This window comes from Castor canadensis, chromosome 5, assembly GCF_047511655.1.
Source record: "Castor canadensis chromosome 5, mCasCan1.hap1v2, whole genome shotgun sequence".
In the NCBI taxonomy this organism is placed as follows: domain Eukaryota; kingdom Metazoa; phylum Chordata; class Mammalia; order Rodentia; family Castoridae; genus Castor; species Castor canadensis.
The window spans coordinates 136123088-136145188 of NC_133390.1; the positions used below are offsets into that span (position 1 = coordinate 136123088).

The 22101-nt window shown below is 38.4% G+C and overlaps 1 protein-coding gene across 3 annotated transcripts in view; it reads right to left on the reverse strand.

The window, feature by feature from the left end:
• Xrn2 (5'-3' exoribonuclease 2) overlaps positions 1-18073 on the reverse strand; it is a 71809-nt gene extending 53736 nt beyond the window's left edge. For 2 of the 3 annotated variants that reach the window (XM_020184673.2, XM_074074224.1), the window contains exons 1-8: positions 17883-18072; positions 4999-5126; positions 4805-4916; positions 3278-3389; positions 2252-2310; positions 2086-2175; positions 576-648; positions 278-328 (exon numbers count right to left, since the gene is read on the reverse strand). In XM_020184673.2, the coding sequence (XP_020040262.2) occupies positions 278-328; positions 576-648; positions 2086-2175; positions 2252-2310; positions 3278-3389; positions 4805-4916; positions 4999-5126; positions 17883-17957 (700 nt within the window). In that variant the 5' untranslated portion in view covers positions 17958-18072. Of the gene's footprint in view, positions 1-277; positions 329-575; positions 649-2085; positions 2176-2251; positions 2311-3277; positions 3390-4804; positions 4917-4998; positions 5127-17882 lie in introns of all 3 variants that reach the window. The other variant, XM_074074225.1, reaches the window with a different exon arrangement.
• Between the last annotated feature and the right edge of the window lie 4028 nt (positions 18074-22101).

Sequence of the window (22101 nt, forward strand, 5' to 3'; positions counted from 1 at the left end):
GTACTACATCAACAGATGGAAAAGCCTCAATAAGCAGAAACAGAAACATCAAAAACAAAATTTTATCCTAAAACTTTCTGGCAGTTTTCAGTCAACAAGAAATTCTCCAGATACACGGACCAGATACAACAGACAACCACTAAGGATTAAACAGTTAGGAAATTTCCCATTGTAATAATATGCACAACTATATCATGGATTAACCCATTACTACACACCAACTCAACTATTTATTATGGTCAGCCATACAAGAAAAGTAAATTCCAAAGGAACTTACCATCAGCTCCACATAAACAGTGATGAGTGTTTGGGTCATGGTTAGGCTGGGCTAAACAGGAGAGAAACATGTTTATATAAATACACCGTACACTTATAGGAACATCACTTCTTGCCAATATTTTCTAGTCAGTGGCTTCTTTTATTTGGGAGGTGGAATTGGGGGAGACGGTACTGGGGATCAAACCCAAGGCCTTGCACATGCTAGTAGGCAAGCACTCTACCACTAAGCTACATCCTCTCTCAGCCTAGCTTGTCTTTTTATTTTTTCCATAAAACATAAATTAGTGAATTTTTACCTCTTTGTCTTCTAATGTAATCCATGATTTTATGTTCTCCTTCACCAGGAGCACTAGCATCAGATAAAATAACCTATTAAAAAAAGTTAACACATTCAGAAAGACAAAGGCTGCATGCTTTTTTCTCATATATGGAAATTAGATCCAAAAAATAAATGTATACACAAAAATAAACATGATCATATACACATTTACAGGTAGAACATGTCTGTAATAGTGGAACAACTATATGGCACTTGGGAGGAGGGAAAGGAAAAGAAAATGATAGTTAACAATATCGAAATGCGTTACATCTGTGCAGGTAGAGGACATGATGACATGTACTGAGAACTACCGAATTATTCAGGTGGAGGGAGGGAACGGGTAAGGGAGAGTAACAGACGGGATTGAACTGAACAGGGTAAAGTATATTCACAGCTGGGATACATCAAGAAACCCCTTTGAACACCGACTTTGAAATTAAAAATGAAAGGACTGTAAGAAAAAGTGTGTGTGTGTGGGTGAGTGAGAGAGAGAGAGAGAGAGAGAGAGAGAAAGGGGATACTTGTGGGAGGGGTATGGGTGAATGGAGGAGATGAAGTGAGGGCATATAGTGATGGGCTTCATATACATATATGAAATAGAACAACGAAACCTCTTTCAATTGCTTCAAGTGGGGCAGAGAGGGAGTAGAGGGAATGGTGAGGGTGATTTAACCAATGTATAATGTAAGGCTACTGGGAATTGGTACAATGAATCCTCCCTATACAATGAATATATGCTAATAAAAATGAAAAAAAAAGTTAATATTTTAAGCTCATCCCCAGTTTTCTACTGGCACAAAAAAAAAATGGAAATAACCAAGTATCTTAGGAAAAACAGAGACAATTCTATTACTACAATATTACTAGGGGGAAATTTCTCTGAATAAGGTGGGTAATAAGTACCAAAACTGCTTCACTGATTAACTTGCTACATGGAATAGAAAAGAATGAAATATCTAAGTCTGACTCAGTCATCAGAAACACTGATCAGCTCACAAGTTTTTACTTTCACTACTACCTAAGGATATAGCATCAAATCATATAAGCCCCAAGAATAATAAGATACCAATTAAATATAATTTACATGCCTAATTAAAGGGAAACAATTATGAATAAAAGTTCACTTAAATTTTACTTATATTTTTATGAGAACATAACCATTTTGAAAGACATTCATATATTTTGGTATCTAATAACAGAAATTTATCTAAAAACAACATTCACATATGTATTTTAGAAATTATGAATCCCATTTTATGGTTTCATAGTGCTAGTAAGAAAAAACTGGCATTGAAGGAAAATTCAGCTACATAAAATCTGACCACACAAGGTACCCCATTTTCAACAATCTTGGAAGCTTTTCTTTTCTCTGACAGCTAACTAGCATTTTATAAGGGGGGAAAAAGGATAAATAATACCAGACATATCAAAGTGCAGCCTCAAATGATCACTTTAATCTTTCTGAAGTACAAAAATGTGAAACTTACCGTCAAATTTTTCCACCCAGGATCATTATTTAAACGATCAGCTATGTAATAGCGAAGGCATTTAGCAAGATTGTCCATGAACTCAGTTCCCTAAAATGATAGAAAGAAATAAATTAACCTATCATTTAAGAGTTAGCAATAGCTAGCAAAGTCTGAGACTACTTACTGGTGTAATACAGTTGCTGTCAAACCTTTCTTTTATTTCTTCTGGAGGAAGAAAGCCACCTACAGAAAAGACGCAATGTTTGGTTTTTCCAATAAGCAAGACAAATTAATCAACATTAAGCCAGAACAGTAACAATGAAAAATTCAAATACAAAAGAATGAAACTGTTATCTCTTAAAGAATAATGCTCACCTTTTTGGGGAAGAAAATAAGGTTTTCCTCCTTTCAAATTCAAATTAAGCTTTGATAAGACAGGCAAACAATATATGGTACACAAAAAATACTATGTGTTGTTACAATATAGCATTTTTATAATTTTATGTTACATAAAAATTATGAAGTTGTTTCTCTGCAACAGGAGAATAACCCCCGCCCCCGGGGTTAAAGGTTTAACTTGATAATAGTAAAGATACAGGTGTCATAGAAAATGAAATCAAGATGCTGAGTTTATCACAACTTTTTATAAGAATTAGAATTATGCGCTAATGAAATTAAAATCTTATTTTTAAATACCATCTGTATCATTGATTAGCTGCTTTCCAGGAAACAAAAATACTTCACAACATCTTCAGAAAAGAAGATATCGTGGAAATAACATTCTGTCACAAATACAAGCAGGTTTTAGATTCTTAATTACAAGCTGTGGCTCAAATAACTATATACTTGCACACTTTCAACAAATTAAAATACTGTAATAAAATTTATCATAATTGCAGGCTATGGCATCTTTTTTCCAACTGCAAAGTGCAATTATCTTGACCCAATGAACGTGGCTTTCCTGATCTATTAAACTGCCTTATGTAGCAGATACTAAATAAATCACTCTGCTACAACCATTCATACCTCACACCTAATGCACAGGTGGGTTGGGAGAGAACCAATCCCAGTGAACATCAGCACCCTCTACTTTCCCTTCCTCCTTTCTGAGTCTTAATCAGCTCCTACCTAGGTATCCACCAGTAATTTAAAGGCTTTGGGGAGCTGCAGTAAAAAGTAAAAAGTTCGCTTCAAGATACATATTCTCTACCTTTTGCCAGTATTTCTTCCCTGACTCGCTGCTTCTCAACTGCTGCTTCCATTCCTTCCTTTGATGCTCTGAACCTCCTTGAACGCTGCTGGTTCATTTTAGCACGTGGTGCCTGAAAACAAATATTTCATATTCACATGCTATTCAAAATATTCACAAATAAATATGTACATCATTTTCAATCAGCTGTTCTTATAAAAGGAGTACACTAAAATGAAAGAAAGGGGAAGTACTATGTCTAATAGTACTTTCATAACAGGCAAATTTAAGTTCCTGAGAACTTTAATTGCACCGAGAACCTAAAATCTGAACTTGATCAGGTGAGCAAGAGATGTAACAAATGAACCAACAGCCTATGAAACCACAGCAGTTCATACAGCAAAAGGCCACATTCTAATGCCAGTTCCCCTGGGTTAGGGTGGTCCTCTAAGGCACCAAAGGAGGAAAGCTCACTTTACTCAAAGACTCAGCCAGTGTTCAAGCAGCAGTTATTATAGCCCCAGGATGTCAAGCAGAATCATACTGGAGTAAAGTCAAAGATTTTCTTCAAGAAATTTAGCTGAATTGGAATATGCTCTCAACAAGACATACTCCTATTCTCTTTTACTTTTCGTTTCACTGTTAACTATAATTATGGGGTAAGTATGATTGTTCACTGAGTAAAAAGAACCACATAACTAGGTATGGTGGTACATGCCTATAATCCCAGCACACTGAGGCTGAGGCAGGAGGATCCAGAGTTCCAGGACAGCCTGCGCTACAGCCTAAGCAAGATCTTGTCTCAAAAAACCAGAATGAAACAAACAAAACAAGAATTACAAAGAAAAAATAATCTTGGATTCAAAGTTCTCTGGATTTTCAAAATCCAGGACTATCAGGATGTACTGAATTGAAAAGAAAATCTACTTGTCTATGGTTAATAAGTTCAGGATTATGATTTATCTTCATTTTCTTACACCTTGATATTCATTTTAATCACTACTCACTACATACAGGATACAATCCAAATTTTTGTGTGTGACAAATAAGGCCTTCCCAAATAATTGCTCCACATTTCAAACCATACCACTTGCAGTTATCCAAAAGTACCAGAGTGCCTGAAAGGTCCTGCCTATTTTCATACTTATCCCCTATCCATGCCCCACTACTGCCCACCAATCTCCAATTATTCTTCATCCTTAAAAAAAATGGGACAAAAATTACCTTCTCTGTCTCCTAAGTCCCACAGTAGCCCTAACCACCTCTTCCCTCAACACCCTGCATGTGTCATCTAGGGTCTATATGAAACTGAACTCACTTATGGATCTATGTATGGTCTCCCTCCCTTTGATAGTAATCTCTTCAAAAGTGATGGCATTCATCAATATCTGTTGGTACAAAATAAACACTAAAACATGTTCGAATGAATGAATGAAACATGAGGCTTTCTTTCTAAATTCACCACAGTCAAAGTTTTTCACTAATTAGATGACTTTCATTCTAGACACAACAAAAACAAAAGAGGTTTCTAATTATTTTAGCACTTACCACTCCATCTATTGCCATGTAGAGAAGCCGTCTTGGTCTTACAATATTGAAAAGTCTGTCAATGTACTCAAAAATTGCAACCATCATTTCATCTTCATTTTTTGGTGCTGGTCTATAATGACATGCAAACAACGTAATATAATATAGTACTTGCTCTGTGATTGGTGCTATCAGTAACAAAACAGGTTACATACTTGTCTTCAGGATGAGTGCAGGGGTGGATAATTCCATTCATATCCAAATACAGATTATCAAATTCCACATCATTTGGATTAGGCTTACTGGCATCAACTGGAATCTTTACACCATTGCATTCTTTTGGCTATGAGGAAGCAATAATTAACAGTAGTTTGTTCAGGTCTAAAAATGACAAATCCTAGGCACAGTATCAATCTGTTTTATTTCTGAACTGGAAATGAAACACTTTAAATAGCCTTTAAATTATAAGATAGAAAGTTATTTTATTCTTTGAAGCAAACTGAAGCAGATATTTCATCTACTGAAAGTAAATGGCTTCTAACACAAGTTAATTTTGACAAAGTGGGGTATTTTTATCAAACTCCCAAATCATTCAGTTATCATGGGACTAATCTTAAAATTCATTTCCCTCACCATACAAATCAATAAATCCTGTCAATTTAACCTAAAAAAAAATGCCTCCCCACTTCATCTCCCTTATTCCCACTATCATGAATCATCAGGTTATCACAGTCACAACCACCTTCCTGTAGACTGCTTCAGTGGTACACTCCTCTCATTTCCAGCCCACACTGTCAATTCTGTTTCTAACACACAATTGAGTCTGTGTCTTAATCCTGCCTAAATTTTCCAATGATTCCCATAGCAGGTGCTAACTAGTGAACTTGGACTAGTCTCCTGTCCTGTCATAATATTGTTGAAGTATGCTTGATCTCCCAAAAGTTCCTTTCACCTCTCAATGCCTTGTCATAATGTATCTCCTTTCACAATGCCTTCTTCCTCCCTATCAACACTTACTTCCTGAAATTTTATTCATTTTCCAGGGTCCAGACTCAGATCATAGTCATTCGATTTGTAACACCTTATACACACACACCCCTTCTAAGAAATTACTGTCTCCTCTTGCTGCATTTCCTTACGATTTTGCTTATTCTCTTATAGCATTTCCATAGTTACATATTTGTCATTCTACAGTGTGAGTTCTTCAAAAGGGCTTACTCACTCCCAGAGGTACTCAATTATTTTTGTAAATATTACCTTTGTCTTTTTTCTTCCAGAGCTTCAACAAAAGATTAAGATCATAAGATCCAGTTTTTACTATTAAGTAAAAGTCACTTTAAATAACAATTCCCCAAACACATACAAGGCAATAGCAAAAAAAGCTGGAAACAATCTAAAAGCCATTCTTGTATAAGCTACATCACAAATAAACCTCAAAACATGACACTAAGTAACAAAAGACAGTCATAAAAGACCCTATACAGTATGATCCCACTTATATGAAAAGTCTTAAATAGGCAAACCTAGATTAATGGCTGCTTCAAGCTGAGGGCAGAAGAAGGGTGAGAAAGAATGGAAGTGATTGCTAATGAGTACAGCATTGATTGGGGGCGCGATGAAAGTATACTAAAATTATATAATAAAGACAATTACACAACTGTATGTAGACTAGCAACTACTGAATTGTATACTTTAAGCAAGTGAACTTAATATTTGTTTTATCTCAAGAAAGCTATTAAAAAAAAAATAAAAACCAAAGGTCAGCTTAATTGGGGGGACGAAAAATCCATCAAGAAGAAAATTATTAATGAACTGTGGTATGTCCATATACTGGATTGCCAAACACAAATGATATCTGAAGAACAAGAGCTGGATGGTGACAAATATATGACTGAGCCAAAAAGCAAGATCCAGAAGAATATATACAATATACCACTTACAGAAGTTACAGAACAGACAAAATAATATTAATATTGTTCAGGAATGAATACATATACAAGTAAGGCACGGAGAAAAACCAATTTCAAGAGTGATTACCTTTGTGAGGAAAGGAAGAGCATGGAACTAAGCTTTCATTTTTATTTTAATTGAGGAGAAAGGACATTAAAATGATTTAAGGACAGAACAAAGAAATTAGGCAGTGTTCTGTACATAGATACTGTGAATCAAGCAAAGGGATCTTGATCAGAAGCAGTAAGTGGGGAAGTGGCAAAGAAAGGAGGTCAATTATTCTGGTCTATGGAATATAATAGCTTGATGACCCCCAAACAAAAACAAACTCTAGTCAAGAGGTTTTCTGCCTCTCCATCTAACCTCTACACCCCCAAATCTACATCTTCCTTTTTCCTACACCTAACAGCCTGGTATGGTCACTCAGGAAAATTAAGACCTATTCTTTGTGCCTTCCAAAGAAAACAGCATCATATTATTAGCCATATGATCTCAGTAGCAAACTTAATCTGCTTGCATAGAATGAAAACAGCCATAATCAATATATACATGAATAGATATGTCTGTGTTTCATAAAAACACTGGCAGGCTAACCCCTGTCTAGGATCGCACTAGAAATACTCCAGCTCTTCAATGAATTCTGAATGTAACTGCATGAGAATTTCCAGTCACTCCCACTATAAGAACCAAACATTTTCTTCTGAAGAGCTGGGCCCAGGCCTGTAATTCTAGGTACCTCGAAGGCCAAGAGTGAGAGGATCATGACTCAAGGCCAACCTGGGCAAAAAGTTCTGATGATTTCATCTCTTTAGGTATGGTAGCCTAAAATAAGAGGATGGTGGTCTTGGCTGGCCTAGACAAAAAAAAGACCTTATCACAAAAAATAGCCAGAGTAAAAAGAGCTGGAGGAATGATTCAAACTGAAGAGCAACTGCCTAGCAAGCATGAAGCCCTGAGTTCAAACTCTAGTAGGACCAAAAAAAAAACAAAAAAACAAAAAAACAGTATAGACATGTTGAACACATTTATGTAAATTTGAGACGTGGTCTCATTATGTAACCCAGGCTGGCCTTGAACTCCCAATCTTCCTGCTCTGCCTCCCCAAGTGATGGGATTATACCACCACAGCCATTGAATTATATAAATTTAGAGCTCCTTTCTTCAAGAGATTTTGGTGTTCTACAAGGGAATGCATTCCACAAATTGTAGCCTTGGCAAAAGCAGTACCAACTATCATCTGTTAAGAGAGATCTTTAAGCAATCAAAAGGTAGCTAAAACAAGAACCACTCTGTGGGAGAAAATATTTGCCAGCTACACATCAGACAAAGGACTGATAACCAGAATATAAAGGGAACTTAAAAAACTCAATTCTCCCAAAACTAATGAACCAATAAAGAAATGGGCAAGTGAACTAAACAGAACTTTCTCAAAAGAAGAAATTCAAATGGCAAAAAAACACATGAAAAAATGCTCACTATCTCTAGCCATAAAGGAAATGGAAATTAAAACCACACTAAGATTCCACCATCTTATGATGTAGCCATCATTAGCAACACCACCAACAACAGGTGTTGGAGAGGATGCAGGGGAAAAAGGAACCCTCTTACACTGCTGGTGGGAATGTAAACGAGTACAACCACTCTGGAAAAAAATTTGGAGGCTACTCAAAAAGCTAAACATTGATCTACCATTTGATCCAGCAATACCACTCTTGGGGATGTACCCAAAAGACTGTGACACAGGTTACTCCAGAGGCACCTGCACACCCATGTTTATTGCAGCACTATTCACAATAGCCAAGTTATGGAAACAGACAAGATGCCTCACTACTGACGAATGGATCAAGAAAATGTGGTTATTTATACACAATGGAATTATATGCAGCCATGAAGAAGAACGAAATGTTATCATTCGCTGGTAAATGGATGGAATTGGAGAACATCATTCTGAGTGATGTTAGCCTGGCCCAAAAGACCAAAAATCGTATGTTCTCCCTCATATGTGGACATTAGATCAAGGGCAAACACAACAAGGGGATTGAACTTTGATCACAAAATAAAAGCGAGTGCACAAAAGGGAGATATGAGGATAGGTAAGACACCTAAAAAATTAGCTAGCATTTGTTGCCCTCAATGCAGAGAAACTAAGGCAGATACTTAAAAGCAACTGAGGCCAATAGGAAAAGGGGACCAGGAACTAGAGAAAAGGTTAGATCAAGAAGAATTAACCTAGAAGGTAACATACATGCACAGGAAATCAATATGAGTCAACTCCCTTGTATAGCTATCCTTATCTCAACCAGCAAAAACCCTTGTTCCTTCCTATTATTGCTTATACTCTCTCTTCAACAAAATTAGAGATAAGGGCAAAATAGTTTCTGCCCGGTATCGAGGGGGTGGGGGGAGAGGGAGGGGGCAGAGTGGGTGGTAAGGGAGGGGGTGGGGGCAGGGGGAGAAATGACCCAAGCATTGTATGCACATATGAATAATAAAAAAATAAAAATTAAAAAAACAAGAACCACTCTGAACCCCCAAACCAATTCATTTCAAGTAACTTTTCATTATCTTTTGGGTTCTCCAAAAGACAAACTGAGCACACACTGCACCCCAAGATCATATGCTGGGTGTTGAGGTACATGCCTACAATCCTGGCACTCAGTAGCAGTAAAGCAGGAGGATTGTAAGTTTGAGGTGAGCCTGGGCTACATGGCAAGACCAGTTAAAAATAAATAAATAAATAAATAAATAAAAATAAATTTTAAATTGTGCAAACATTTTAATTTAAGACTCTTGCCTAGCACGTACAAAATCATGAGTTCAAACCCCAGCCATACAAAAAAAAAAAAAAGTGTAACCATGCTGGAAAACCAGAAGCAGAACATCTTGTGGCTGAGAAATTCTGAGAGATGTCTGTAATATGTCGAACCAATAGCTCTGACTAAAGGTGGAATACAATACCTACAACATGGTATAGGAAAGATGCCGCCAAAGGTGAGTGAAAACAAAAAGGGTCCAGAACCAGAGAGAGGGTTCAAGAGATAGCTTCTGGATGACCCATCAGCACCAATCCTCTTCCTTCACCCATTCAGGCCCAACTACCTCAGGCAACTTGAGACAGGCATTCCCAGAAAATACGGGAGCCTGGGTCAGAAGGACAGTATAGTGCTCTGGCTGAGTAGCAATTCCTCAGAGGAACAGGAAGCACCCCTACCCAGAAGGCAGTTAAGTCAAGGTATGTCTACTTAGTAGGAAGCCAATTCCTCCTCTACTTCATGGGAAAAGGAGGGGATAAATGTATCCTAAGTAGGCAGTTCAAACATTATTGTATTTTTGCATGAAGGTACAAAAAGCTAAGATGAATAAGGAATGTAAACAGGTAATACAAACAGTGATGTCTGTACAGTAGCCCCCACTTACCCCAGACAATATGTTCCAAAGGTCCCAGTGGATGCCTGAAATTGCAGCAGCACTGGACTCTGTATATATTATGCTTCATTCTTATCACAGATCTTAGATGATTTTTTTCTTATTTGTCAAAACTTTCCATCTTTTCACAGAAAAATAGCACTTTAGCTTCTCTTTGGCATATCCAAATAGCCAGCATCACTACTCTTACATTCTAAGCAAAAGCTGCTTTAGCTACAGAAAAGAAACATAAAAATGTGGGTGATATTTTGGGGAGAAATAGCCAAAAGCTAGTGAAAATTTTAAATTACATTATTATGGCTTAAAAATTCAGGCCATATTTTTCCCCCCAGTGCTGGGGATCAAACCCATAGCTTCAGTAATGTTAGGCAAGCACTCTGTCACTGAGCAATAAATCATGATGTAGCTACCAAATACGGCATTTGAATACTTGCAGTTGATTAGTGTACATTCAAGTTGTATGAGTTAGATCTTCATTTTTATACGATGTTAGTAAACAAGGACTAATAATTTTCAGTAATATTTATGGAGCACCAAAATGTGATCAGCACAGGTCTAAGGGCTTTTACTCATGGATTATTGTACTCCATCCTCACAATATCCTCTGAGTTCTGGAGTATTCCACTTATAAATGAGAACTCAAATGTTTAGAGGGGTTAAGTGGCTTCTCCAAGGTCACAGTATTGCCAGGTTGAAGAACCAAGATAAGCTATGTTACCTTAACTACAATTCCACTGTACCCAACATGGTATGTGCCAAGGACTAAAGCAAACACTACAGAAGATACAAAATATACAAATCATACAAAATTTATCCTTGCCTTCCAGACATCACAACATATTGGAGAGATCAACTTCCATTATGAGAGGGTGAGGAATTCCACTCACCTGCTCCCCATTGAAACTGATGAAAATCAATTTTAAAAAAATTTAAGCCTTTAGAAATGGTTCTAAGGCAAATGTAACCTCATCAAGAAAACCTTTGAAAATTTTGAATCATCATTTGCAAAAGAGTATGTTGAAGTTTAAACTTAATGGTACTCTCAAGAATAGTCAAAGTTGTAGTAAAAGCAACTGGAAGATTTGTGGGTCTACTAAAGATATAGCCTAGACTAGGCCAGCTAGTTTCCAGGGAAGAACTGGGAGATAAAGACTACCGGGAGGAGCTCTCCAGGGTATAGCAAAATATCACTGCCCTCAGAAACTTAATACGTATGAGCCATTAAGAGGAATTTATGCCCCAGAACATTGTTGAAAACAACCAAGTGGTGGAGTTTAATCAGAAAAGAATGGCAGGGAGGCTACCTACACTGTTATCTCAGGGTGTATGTAAAGCATGCCCAAAACTGTATCTTCCTGAGGAACCTCAGAGGAATAATAAAGAGAAATACAATTCACTAAAATAATCCATCCAGTCAATAAACAAATGAACAAGCAAGTAACTATAACAAGCCCAGGTAGGGTCTGGAAGGGAGGAGTACCCAAGATTGCTATAAAATGTACAATTTGCAACAAAAAAATTACCAGATATGCCAAAAGCAGTAACAAGCAACAACAAAATCTAAAACAAACAAATAAAAATCTATGGCACGTACACAGAGGGAAAAAGCAGGCAAGAAGCTGCCTGTGAGCATGACCAGCTGTTGAATTTAACAGAAAGAAATCTTTGAATTTAACAGAAAGAAATCTTAAGCCATTAAATGTGCTCACAGAACTAAAATATGATCAAAAAGTTAAGGCATGACAATTCATCAAATAAAGAATAGCAACAAAGGGGAAAAAAAGGATTTAAAAATAACCAAATAAAAATTCTACAGTTGAAAATTATAATAACTGAAATTAGCTCAAAAGCAGATGGAATTGTCAAAAGACAGAATTAACAGACTTGACAGATTAATGAAAATTATTCAAGCCAAAGAAGTGGCTGGAAAAAAAAAATGAAGAGAGGTAGAAAGAGATATGGGACACAGTGCATAAACAAACACATAATGGGAGGAGCATTAGAAGGAAGGGAGCAGAAAAAAATATTCAAAGAAATAATATCTAAAAAAAAACCCCAAATTTATTAAAAAGTAATAATTACATCCTGGAAGCTCTATAAATACCAAGTAAGATAAATACAAAGAGACTCACAACAAACATATCACAGTAAAAATGCTGAAAGTAAAATATAAGGAGACTATACTGAAAGAACCAACCAACAAAAACACGTAGAGTTACTTAAAAGGAATCCCAGTAAGATTAGCACCTGACTTTTTTGGGGGATGCGGGGGGGGGGGGGGGTGTGCACAAAGCAGTGGGATGGTATAAAAAGAACTAGAAGAGAAAAAAATATTATCTGTAACCAAAAAACCTGTATCTAAGGAAGCTACTGTTCAAAACTGAAAGTGAAACAAAGACTTTTCTTATGAATAGAAACAGAGAATTAGTAGTTGTCATACTTAAATTCCATGAAATACTAAATGAAGTTCTTTAGGTTGAAAGCAAGTGACCCTATGTGATAATTCAAACTCTAGAGCAATGAATTTGGGGGGGAAAAAAAATCTCAAAAAACAATGGAAAAAGTTACTAATGAAATTAGAAAGCTATTTTAGAAAAATATTCACGCAATGTAAAAGAGGAATAAAGGAAGAAAAACACAGAAAAAGTAAAATGACAGACATAAATTCAAATATGTCTAACTACATAAAAATTATACTGTGAGGGAGTTAAATTATTCAACAAAAAGACAAAGTAGATTTTCAAAAAGGATCCTGTCTCACATGGTGGCACACACCTGTAATTTCAACACTTAAAGGAGGTTGGGGCAAGAAGATGGAAAGTTCCAGGCTAATATGAAAGACCCTTTCTCAAAAAAAAAAAAAAAAACAAAATATTATCTACAGGAGACAAAGTTGGTATTCAAAGATGTAGAATAAAATTAAATGAATGGGAAAAGATAATTATACTGCTGGAGTGGTTACACTGAGATTAGTCAAAAGAGACTTAAAGACAAATAGGTACATTTTGTAATAAGTCAGTCCATTAAAACATATAACAATTATAAAAATGTATGCACTTAATAAGAGGACACAAAATGCACTAAATAAAAATTTTTTTAAATGAGAGTCAATTCCACAGTGACAGTTTAGAGACTTCAAAACTGTATTTTCAACAATGGATAGAACTAGACAAAATCAACATGGAAACAGATGACTTAAACACCAAAAATAACTAGACCTATCAAATATTTGTAGAACAATATAGCTAACAGATTATACATTCTCAACTGTACATGAAAAAGCCTCTCAGTAAATTTTAATGCACAGAAATAATACAAAGTATATTCTCTAACCACAATGAAATGAAATTTAAAAATCAGTAATAGAAGGTAATTTGGCAAATTCACAAATATGCAGAAATTAAACAACTCACTCCTAAATAACCCATGGGTCAAAAAAGGAGTCAAAAGGGAAATCAGATAATGCTTTGAAATCAATGAAAATGAAGACACAATATACTAAAACTTACGATACCTAAATTTCACAGGGAAGTTTATGGCTGCAAATTCTTACATTAAGAAATATCTTGTCAGGCACCAGTGACTCATGAGGCTGAGATGGGAGGATCAAGGTTCAAGCCAGCCCAGGCAAGTAATTTAGGAGACTCCATCTTCAAAATAACCAGAGCAAAATGGGTTGGAGGTGTGGCTGCCTGCTTTGCAAGTATGAAGCCCTGAATTCAAATTCCAATCCAGCCAAAAAAAATGAAGTATTGCAAATCACACCAGGCATGGTAGCTCACTGCTGTAATCATAGCCACTTGGGAGACAAAGATTGAGAGGATCACAGTTCAAGGCCACAGCAAGACTCTCTCAAGAAAACAAAACAAAGCCAACCACTGTGGCTTACTTCAGCTGCTCAGGAAGCAGAGATCCAGAGAACAGAGGTTCAAGGCCAGCCCAGGCAAAAATGTTGGTGAGACCCTATCTCAACCAACAAGCTGGGTGTGATGGTGAGTACCTGTCATCCAGTTATGAGGGAGACATAATGAGACTCTATTCAAAAAATAACTAAAGCATGGTATGTGCCTATTATTCCAAGCAACTCAGGAGGCTGAGACTGGAAGGATCACGGTCCAGGCCAGTCAGGGCAAGAAAAGAAAAAAATTTGTGAGATATCAGCTCAATGAAAAAAACTGAGCATGGTGGCATGCACATGTCATCCCAAGCTATAGGATGAAATCAGGAGGACAACAGTCCAGGCTAGCCTGGGCCGGAAAAAAAAAAGTGAGGGTCTAGCTCCAAAAATAAGCAGTGTAAAAAAAAGGCTAGGTGTGGGTCAAGCGTCAGAGCACCTGCCTAGCAAGTGTGAAGTCCTGAGTTCAAACCACAGTACCACCAAAAAAAAAAAAAGAAGAAAATTAAATTTACAATGAAATCTGTACCTAAACCCATCATTATGAAAGCTTACAATTCAGAAAGCTGGATGTGGCTGTAATCCCAATCATGAGGGAAACTAAGGCAGGAAAACTGCTGAAGTTCAGAAGCTCATAGTCAGCCTGGGAACACAGCAAGACGCTGTCTCAAAAAAAACAAATAAAATAAAACTTGAAAGAAACACGGATTAAAGCAAAAGAATAAATGCAGAAGGTCATAAAAATTAGGAGCACGGTCCTCCTGGCTTTCACACTGGCTCTGAAATTAGCTGAGTATGATATTTGGCCTTTCTGTCACGATTTTCTTATCTATAATAATAATAAGTAGCAATAATCATACAGTTAAGAAGTTATGAAGATTTATTAAGCTAATGTCTACAGGGTACTTTGTATAGTAACTGGTACATGGTAAGTACTACAAAAGTATTGGTTAAATAAAAATCACACTAATAATGAACTTGTGGTCAACAATACCAAGTGACAAAAGAACAATGTCTACAAAGTCGTATGGAAAACTAATTTTTCAAACTTGAGATCCATGCCTAGCTATCGATCAGTCACGTGTATAGGATACAATGAAGATATTTTGGGGCCTGCAATGACAGAAAACTAAAATCTCACAATGACATTTCCCTAAGAATTCAACTGAGAATAAAATTCAAGGAAGGATTTTAGCCAAGAAAGATGATGGTCCATAAAATAGTGCTTACGACTAAAAAAAATCTCATGAAGCACCTTTCAGCAAGGCTCCAGAAATTACTTCCGTGACTGCAACAGAAATAAGTGACTCCAAAAGCCAGGCACATAACTGTAATCCCAGCACTTAGGAGGCTGAGGCAGGAAGACTATGAATTGGAGACCAGCATCCAATCCTCCAACTGGGTTTGCCTACATGGTGAAACCGTTTCAAAAAAAAAAAAGACTCTAAGGAGTCTCTGAAGAAAAAATTTAACAGCTACTTAACTGTTCTTGCTCCTTACTTGGGCTTATGGATTAACTAAAAGCAGGAGAAAAATCTGGCATTCCTGCCTCCTTTTGTATCCATCTTTGTTATAAACCAGTCACTTGACAATCACCTTAGGTTCCAGGAAGGACAGGACTGACAGGATAACAACTTCATGACAAGGGAGCAGATCTATCCCTAAGGAACAATATAGACTCTTCCCCTAAAGAACACAGCCTCCTCAGGACAGACCACCTGCCAGGCAATCAGTGGTGTTAACTTCTCCTGAATCCCTCCCAAAACAGACTGAGAAAATGAGCCACTGGAACATACCTGTAACCAGAAGTTTAATAACATGTCCCCAATTCTTTGTCTATTTAAACCTAAAGATGGCTGAAGTTGACACAGTCTTCCCATGGCATACCCATGCCATGTGCCAAACCTCCCTTTCCCTGTCCTTGGCCATATCTAGTATCTAACAGGTGGAATACCAGGCGTCTGGGCCTGGAGTCTAAAACCTTGGTTTAAGAGGACTTGAAAAAATGATAAAATAATTTGGGTAAGGAAAGGGTATAAAATGTGAAAAAGAAAGGCAGCTCTAGGAAAAAGAAAAGTAACATAAGAAATAAGAAGCACATGAGAGGAATTTGCACAGGACAACAACCAACAATACTGTTTCCTTTCTCAGCCTTTTCAAAACAAACATGTATAAGCAGATCCCTGACAATTTTGGATACCAACAAGGAAGTATAGTTGGCAAACCTGGGTACAGCCAGGGGTAGAAAAGCTAAACACTTAACTTTTATACAGGTGATGGAATTAAAAAAAAAAAAAAAAAAAGATGTAGAACTTGAAGTTACAAAGCTTTCCAATGGAAGAAATAGTGATTTGCATTAGGAAGGGGGGGGGAGTGGACAAGTGACTAACTTCTCTATCATAGTTAGACTGATAAATCAAGCACAAAAATATTTGTCTCTGATATTTAGAGACAGAACCAAAATACAAAAGTTGGGCTGGCAGAGTGGCTCAAGTAGTAGAGCGCGTGCCTAGCAAGAGCGGAGCCCTGAGTTCAAACCTCTGCACCTCCAACAAATAAATAAATTATATAAGTATGTAAGTGGACGTCTCTGGAAAGGAGATACAAATCGGGAAAGAGTGGAACAAGAACTGTTGCTTTTTAGTACAGTCCATGAGAATATAAAGTTTGACAAAAGCTTTACAAAGGAAATAAGCATTCACCTTAGCAATTACTCTTCCCAGAAAAACACAAAAAATAGGGCTTTTGGATTCTCCAGAAACAGGAGTAAGTAAAACTCAAGACCTAAGCAAATGCTAGCCGGGCGGCAGTGCCTCGCCTGTAATCCTAGCTACTCAGGAGGCAGAGATCAACAAGATTGCGGTTCGAAGGCAGCCAGAGTAAATAGTTCGCGAGATACTATCTAGGAAAAAAAAAAAAAAATCAAAAAAATGGGGGAGATGTGGGCGGGGGGAAGACCGGTGGAGTGGCTCAAGCGGTAAGAGTGCCTGCCTTAGCAAGCATGAAGTCGTGAGTTCAAACCCCAGTGCCAAAACAGAAAAAAGTTCTAAGGAAAATCAGTCATAGCGATATCCAAATACGTCAAAAACCAAGGGGAGGGACACATGTGCTCCGAAGCTTCCCAATCCATAATTCTGAGTACAAAATCGAACTTAGGCAGAATCACGGAAACGACAAAAATAAAGCTCAAGAGCGGCTAAAAGTCTAAGATATTAACAAACTAATACCAAAAAAGCATATTATTCGAGTGCACCTAAGAATCTTGAAATTTTCGACAGTCATCTATCCAGCAGTCGGAACACATATAGCTGAGGGTACGTATCAGACTTCGTCCAGTCCTAGACCTTTCTAACATGCAGCCTTCCGCGTGTGATTAAACATCAACAAAGCAACAAAAAGCTCGCCGCCGGCGTTTACGAGATTGTAAAGCAGTGATCTTCACCCGTGCATCGCCAAGGCAGCACACCTAGCAAGTGTTATCTTAACACTTTTTGAGTCCCTTCCGGGACCGAAACTGCGCTGTCCCGGGAGGAAACAAAGCAGTGGGCGGAGCCTTCCGGTGCCGGGAAAAGCGGGGCAGGGGAGGAGCGGTCCTCCCGCCAGTTCCGACCCTGCTCAGCCTGCTTGCCTCGCCCAGGCCGCTCCGCGGGCATGAATCCCTGAACCCGCGTCTAACCGAACGTCGCAACCGCGGCTACCCAAGGAGTTGGGAGGGCGACGCTAACTCAGGCGAAGCTCCCCTGGGCCAGGCAGCGGAACCCGAGGGCCGCGGCCTAGACGCGCCGGCACCCCCGGCTCCGACTTAGCGGCCACCTGGTGCCTCCTCACCTTCTCTTCCACGCAGTTGACAATGATGGACGGGTACTTGCGGCTAAGCCAGCGGAAGAACGCTGGGACTCCCATAGCGGCAACACAGTTGGAGGCAACGGTCCGGCCGGCGGACGAGGGTAACCAAAGAGACAGGAGCGGCGGGCCGCGGGTACCCGCACTTCCTCCCACGTGCGCGCCTGAGACCGGAAGTGATGTCACGACGACACCGCGGGGGGCGGTGGGAAGGGGCATTTACTAGGCGAGAGCCTCTGAGACAGTGCGTCGCTGGGCCCGCTGTGGGAAGCGGGATCCAACGGCGGACCAGGTGAGAAGGCTGCTGCTGGCCTCGCGTGGTGTGTTCGCTGTGTGTGGTCCCGGTCCCCGCGCGAGGTGTAGAGTTCGTGTGAGTCGCGGGGCCTCCCTGGTGACGCTTTGGCCGCGGCTACCCCCACTCTGCAGGCCCGAGGGAGCTCTCTGCCCATTTGATCACTTAGAAAAGGCTTGCCTTTTTTGTCTTCCTTTCTCATTTATGTCAATATAGAATTAAAGCGGAACACTTAAGATCCCTCGTTATTTCTTGTTTTCTCTTTTGTACCACAGTATATACCAAGACTATGAAAAAAGTTTTTTTAAGTATTTAACAATAACGCCTACTGTGCATTAAAAAACTCACTTTAAACAGTGAGTTACATATCTTTAAATAGTTAATAGTTAATCTAGCCCCCATTTATCACCCAAAATAACCCCCAGCTACACTTACGTGTATAAAAATTGCTAATCTCTCCAGCATGTATTGAGCACTTAGAATATGCTAAGGTATTGACTATCACCTGAGTTTTCTGAAGGCACCATCATCATCGTGCAATGTGTAACAGGTGAGAAAGTCAAGTTGTAAAGGGGTTAAATCACACATTTTGTGTTTCAGTTCAAGCAAAGATTTAATCTCCTGTCCTTGCAATGACATGATTTTTTTTTTTATCCTTTGTTTTCGATGGCTTAAATGCATTTTTTTTTCCAGCATATGAAAGTTGAGGTTTGGAAAAGGAGTTACTTACGTCCGTTTGCTCAAGCCTGGAAGTCTCTCTTCCCTGAATCCCCTCTTGGCTTGGCAAATCACACTCAATCCCTTAAAGGCTCATCTCAAGAGGTCTTGAAAGTATTTCTTCGTGCTTCCCAGCAGGCAATATTCATTGCCCCCTCCTCTGAAATCCGGTGACACTTCGTTTAAAGTGCTGGTATAGGACTCAGAAGTGGTTATCCCATATTTTACTTGATAGTCAAAAATATTCCAGAATATTATGTCTATGGTGAAATTCCTCATTTTGCTTAGAAAAGGCCCCTGCTCCTCGAGTATTTGGTTCCCTTAGGATGTTCTGTGTTCTTACAGGAACACACACATGATAGGCCACTGGGGCAAAGACAGGCAGCTGACCAAGTTAAGCCAGTCAAAGTCCTTAGCCAGCATTTTTATGGTTTTGAACAGTAAAGAATGTAAAACGCCCCTCCCAGATGGTCAAAGCTAAAAGAATTGAGACTTCTTGTCTCAATGAGAGGAGGAGGTTTAAGCACCTGGTTCCAGGGACTTTTGCAGTAGCTAAATCCTTCTCTCCTTGCAATTTTGTTGATAAGCTTGTCATTTGAGTACATGAGCCAAAAAAATAAGTCTTTTGCCCTAAGCTGGTTTAAGCCAAGTACCTATCCCTTGCAAAGGAAACCGCCCTACCTAGCCCATAACAAAATTTGGGACATGCACAGCCATTCACCTGAGTGGTAAAATTGGTTGATACAGAAGAGGTACAAACATTAGAGTGTTGGGCACCCAGAAAGAAGAGAGAAGAAAGAGCCCAAAAGTGGCAGGAGGACGTGGACTGTGTTGTGATGCCTTCCCTGGCCCAATGTGTCCTGTAAAGTCTGTCAGACTCACGCTTGGCATGGGTTTTTCTTGTAGAAGTCAAAGAGATGAGTCTCTTTACAAAGACCAGTGTTTTTCTAAACATGTGTATCTCAAAAAGCATTTCCCACCACACACTGGTGGCTCACACTTGTAATCCTTTGGAGGCTGAGATTAGGAGGATCCTGGTTTGAGGCCAGCCTGGGCAGAAAGTTGGAGACCCTGTCTCCAAAATAACCAGAGCAAAATGAACTGGAGGTGTGTCTCAAGCAGTACAGTACCTGCTTTGAAAGCATAAAATCCTGAGTTCAAACCTCAGTCCCACTAAAAAAAAAGAAAAACATTTCCAATTGCATTTTCTGTGGGACTTACTATTAGTATGGTAAAATAGCGTAATTTTTGTTTGTAAGGTTTCAAATAAATACAGTTTTCAAATTAAAAAGAATGAGTCTCATGTTAGAGTCACTGTAATGTAGAACCACAGGGCTTGGAGAGATAGCAGAGTTAAGAAGCAGAAGAGATGAGAATTTGATTGTTGGGAATTTGCAGAAATATTGAATGAGATCTTAAACTTCTGCAGGGTTAGAAGCCAAAGGTTTTAAATATTTTTGTCTAGACTTAAAGGGATCAGAGGAAGGCCCCCAACTGACATATGAATTACACTTCAGTGAAGAACAATATGAAAAAATATAGCAATCAGAATGTTCATAGACATAATTAATTTTAAACCCCATTAACATTGTAATTATCATAGAAAAGGAATCTTTGGGTTTTTTTGTTTTTGTTCTGCTTATTATTGGTATCAAGTGCTACCTTTCCCTCTTGATCCTTATAAAATTCATTGTTAATACCTGATGTATTTTATATAGTAGTTGTGATGGAATTTCACATATCAACTTGACAGGTCATGGAGTGGCCAGATATTTGGCCACACATTATGGATGTTTCTGTAAATGCATTTTTTGGAAGAGACTAATATTTTTAATCAGTAGAGTAAAGCAGATTACTTTCCATAACATGAGTAGGCTTCATCCAATAAGTTGAATGTCTGAATAGAACAAATATAATCTTGTGCTAAATCCTTATACTCAGTCTCTCTCTCCAAACAGGTAGGTGGGTAGATAGATCCTATTGCTTCTGTTTCTCTGGAGAACCCTAATAAATTTGCCTGCAAATTGTCACATTCATTTTGCTATTTCATGTGAGGTAAACCTGCCAATAACTTCGCTCCCATTTTAAATCAGTTTTTCTTGAGTTGAATAAAGAGGATTTTGACAGTGCTGGGGTTTGAATTCTGGGCTTTGTGCTTCCTAGGCAGGTGCTCTACTGCTTGAGCCATGCCTTCAACCCTTTTGCTCTTGTTATTTTTTTGAGATAGGGTCTCACTTTTGTCCAGTCCAGCCAGGACTGCAATCCTCCTGTTTATCCTTTTTTCCACCACTGGGTTGACAGGTATATAGCACCACGTCCAGCTTTTTTTCATTGAGATGAAGGCTCATGATTTTTTTTTTTTTTTTTTTTTTTGCCCAGGTTGGTCTGGAATGGTGCCTCCCAATCTTAGCTTCCCACATGGTTTGGGATGACAGGTGTGTGCCACCACGCCCAACAATTGGTTGAGAAGGGAGTCTGGCTAACTTTTGCTTGGGCTGACCTTGAACCACAATCCTACCAAGTAGTTAGGATTACAGGTATGAGCCTCTGTGCCCCATTGAATGAAGAGTTTTTTGTAGTTTTGCTTTTAATCCAAATAAAACAAATTTAGGGGAACAATGAGATCTATTGAAACTATTCTAAGAAGGGAGGATAAAACATAATGGTGGAGGGGGTGAACCTAACTAAGATATATTGGAAGCACTTTTGTAAATGTCACAGTGTACCCTAGTGCAATGATAATATACTAATAAAGTTTTAAAAAATTAGGACTTTGAAGTTAATACACTTCATTAGTGAAAAGATGCTGTGTAAGTCAGGAAATAAGACTTACGAAATTGTACTTAGGCAGTAACAATACTCTTTATTGTCTTAAGAGCATTGGTGCAGAAATAGACAAAGGAAACAATGAGAAACAAACCCCAAAATAGACCCACACGTGTATGCAAACATTTGAAAAATGATAGATATTGCACTGGAGGGAATTAAGGAAGGGATACTTTTTATTTCTTTACTAGTGATACTAGAAAAATTCTTTATCTAAATGGAAAAGATGAATTTGGATATGTTTTTCACCACTGTGATAATTCTCACTGAGAATTTTAAAGAAGGAAAGGTTCATTTGGTTCATGGTTTCAGAGATTTTGGTGAATGGTTACATGACCCCATTGCTGTGGGCTTTTGGTGAAGCAGAAC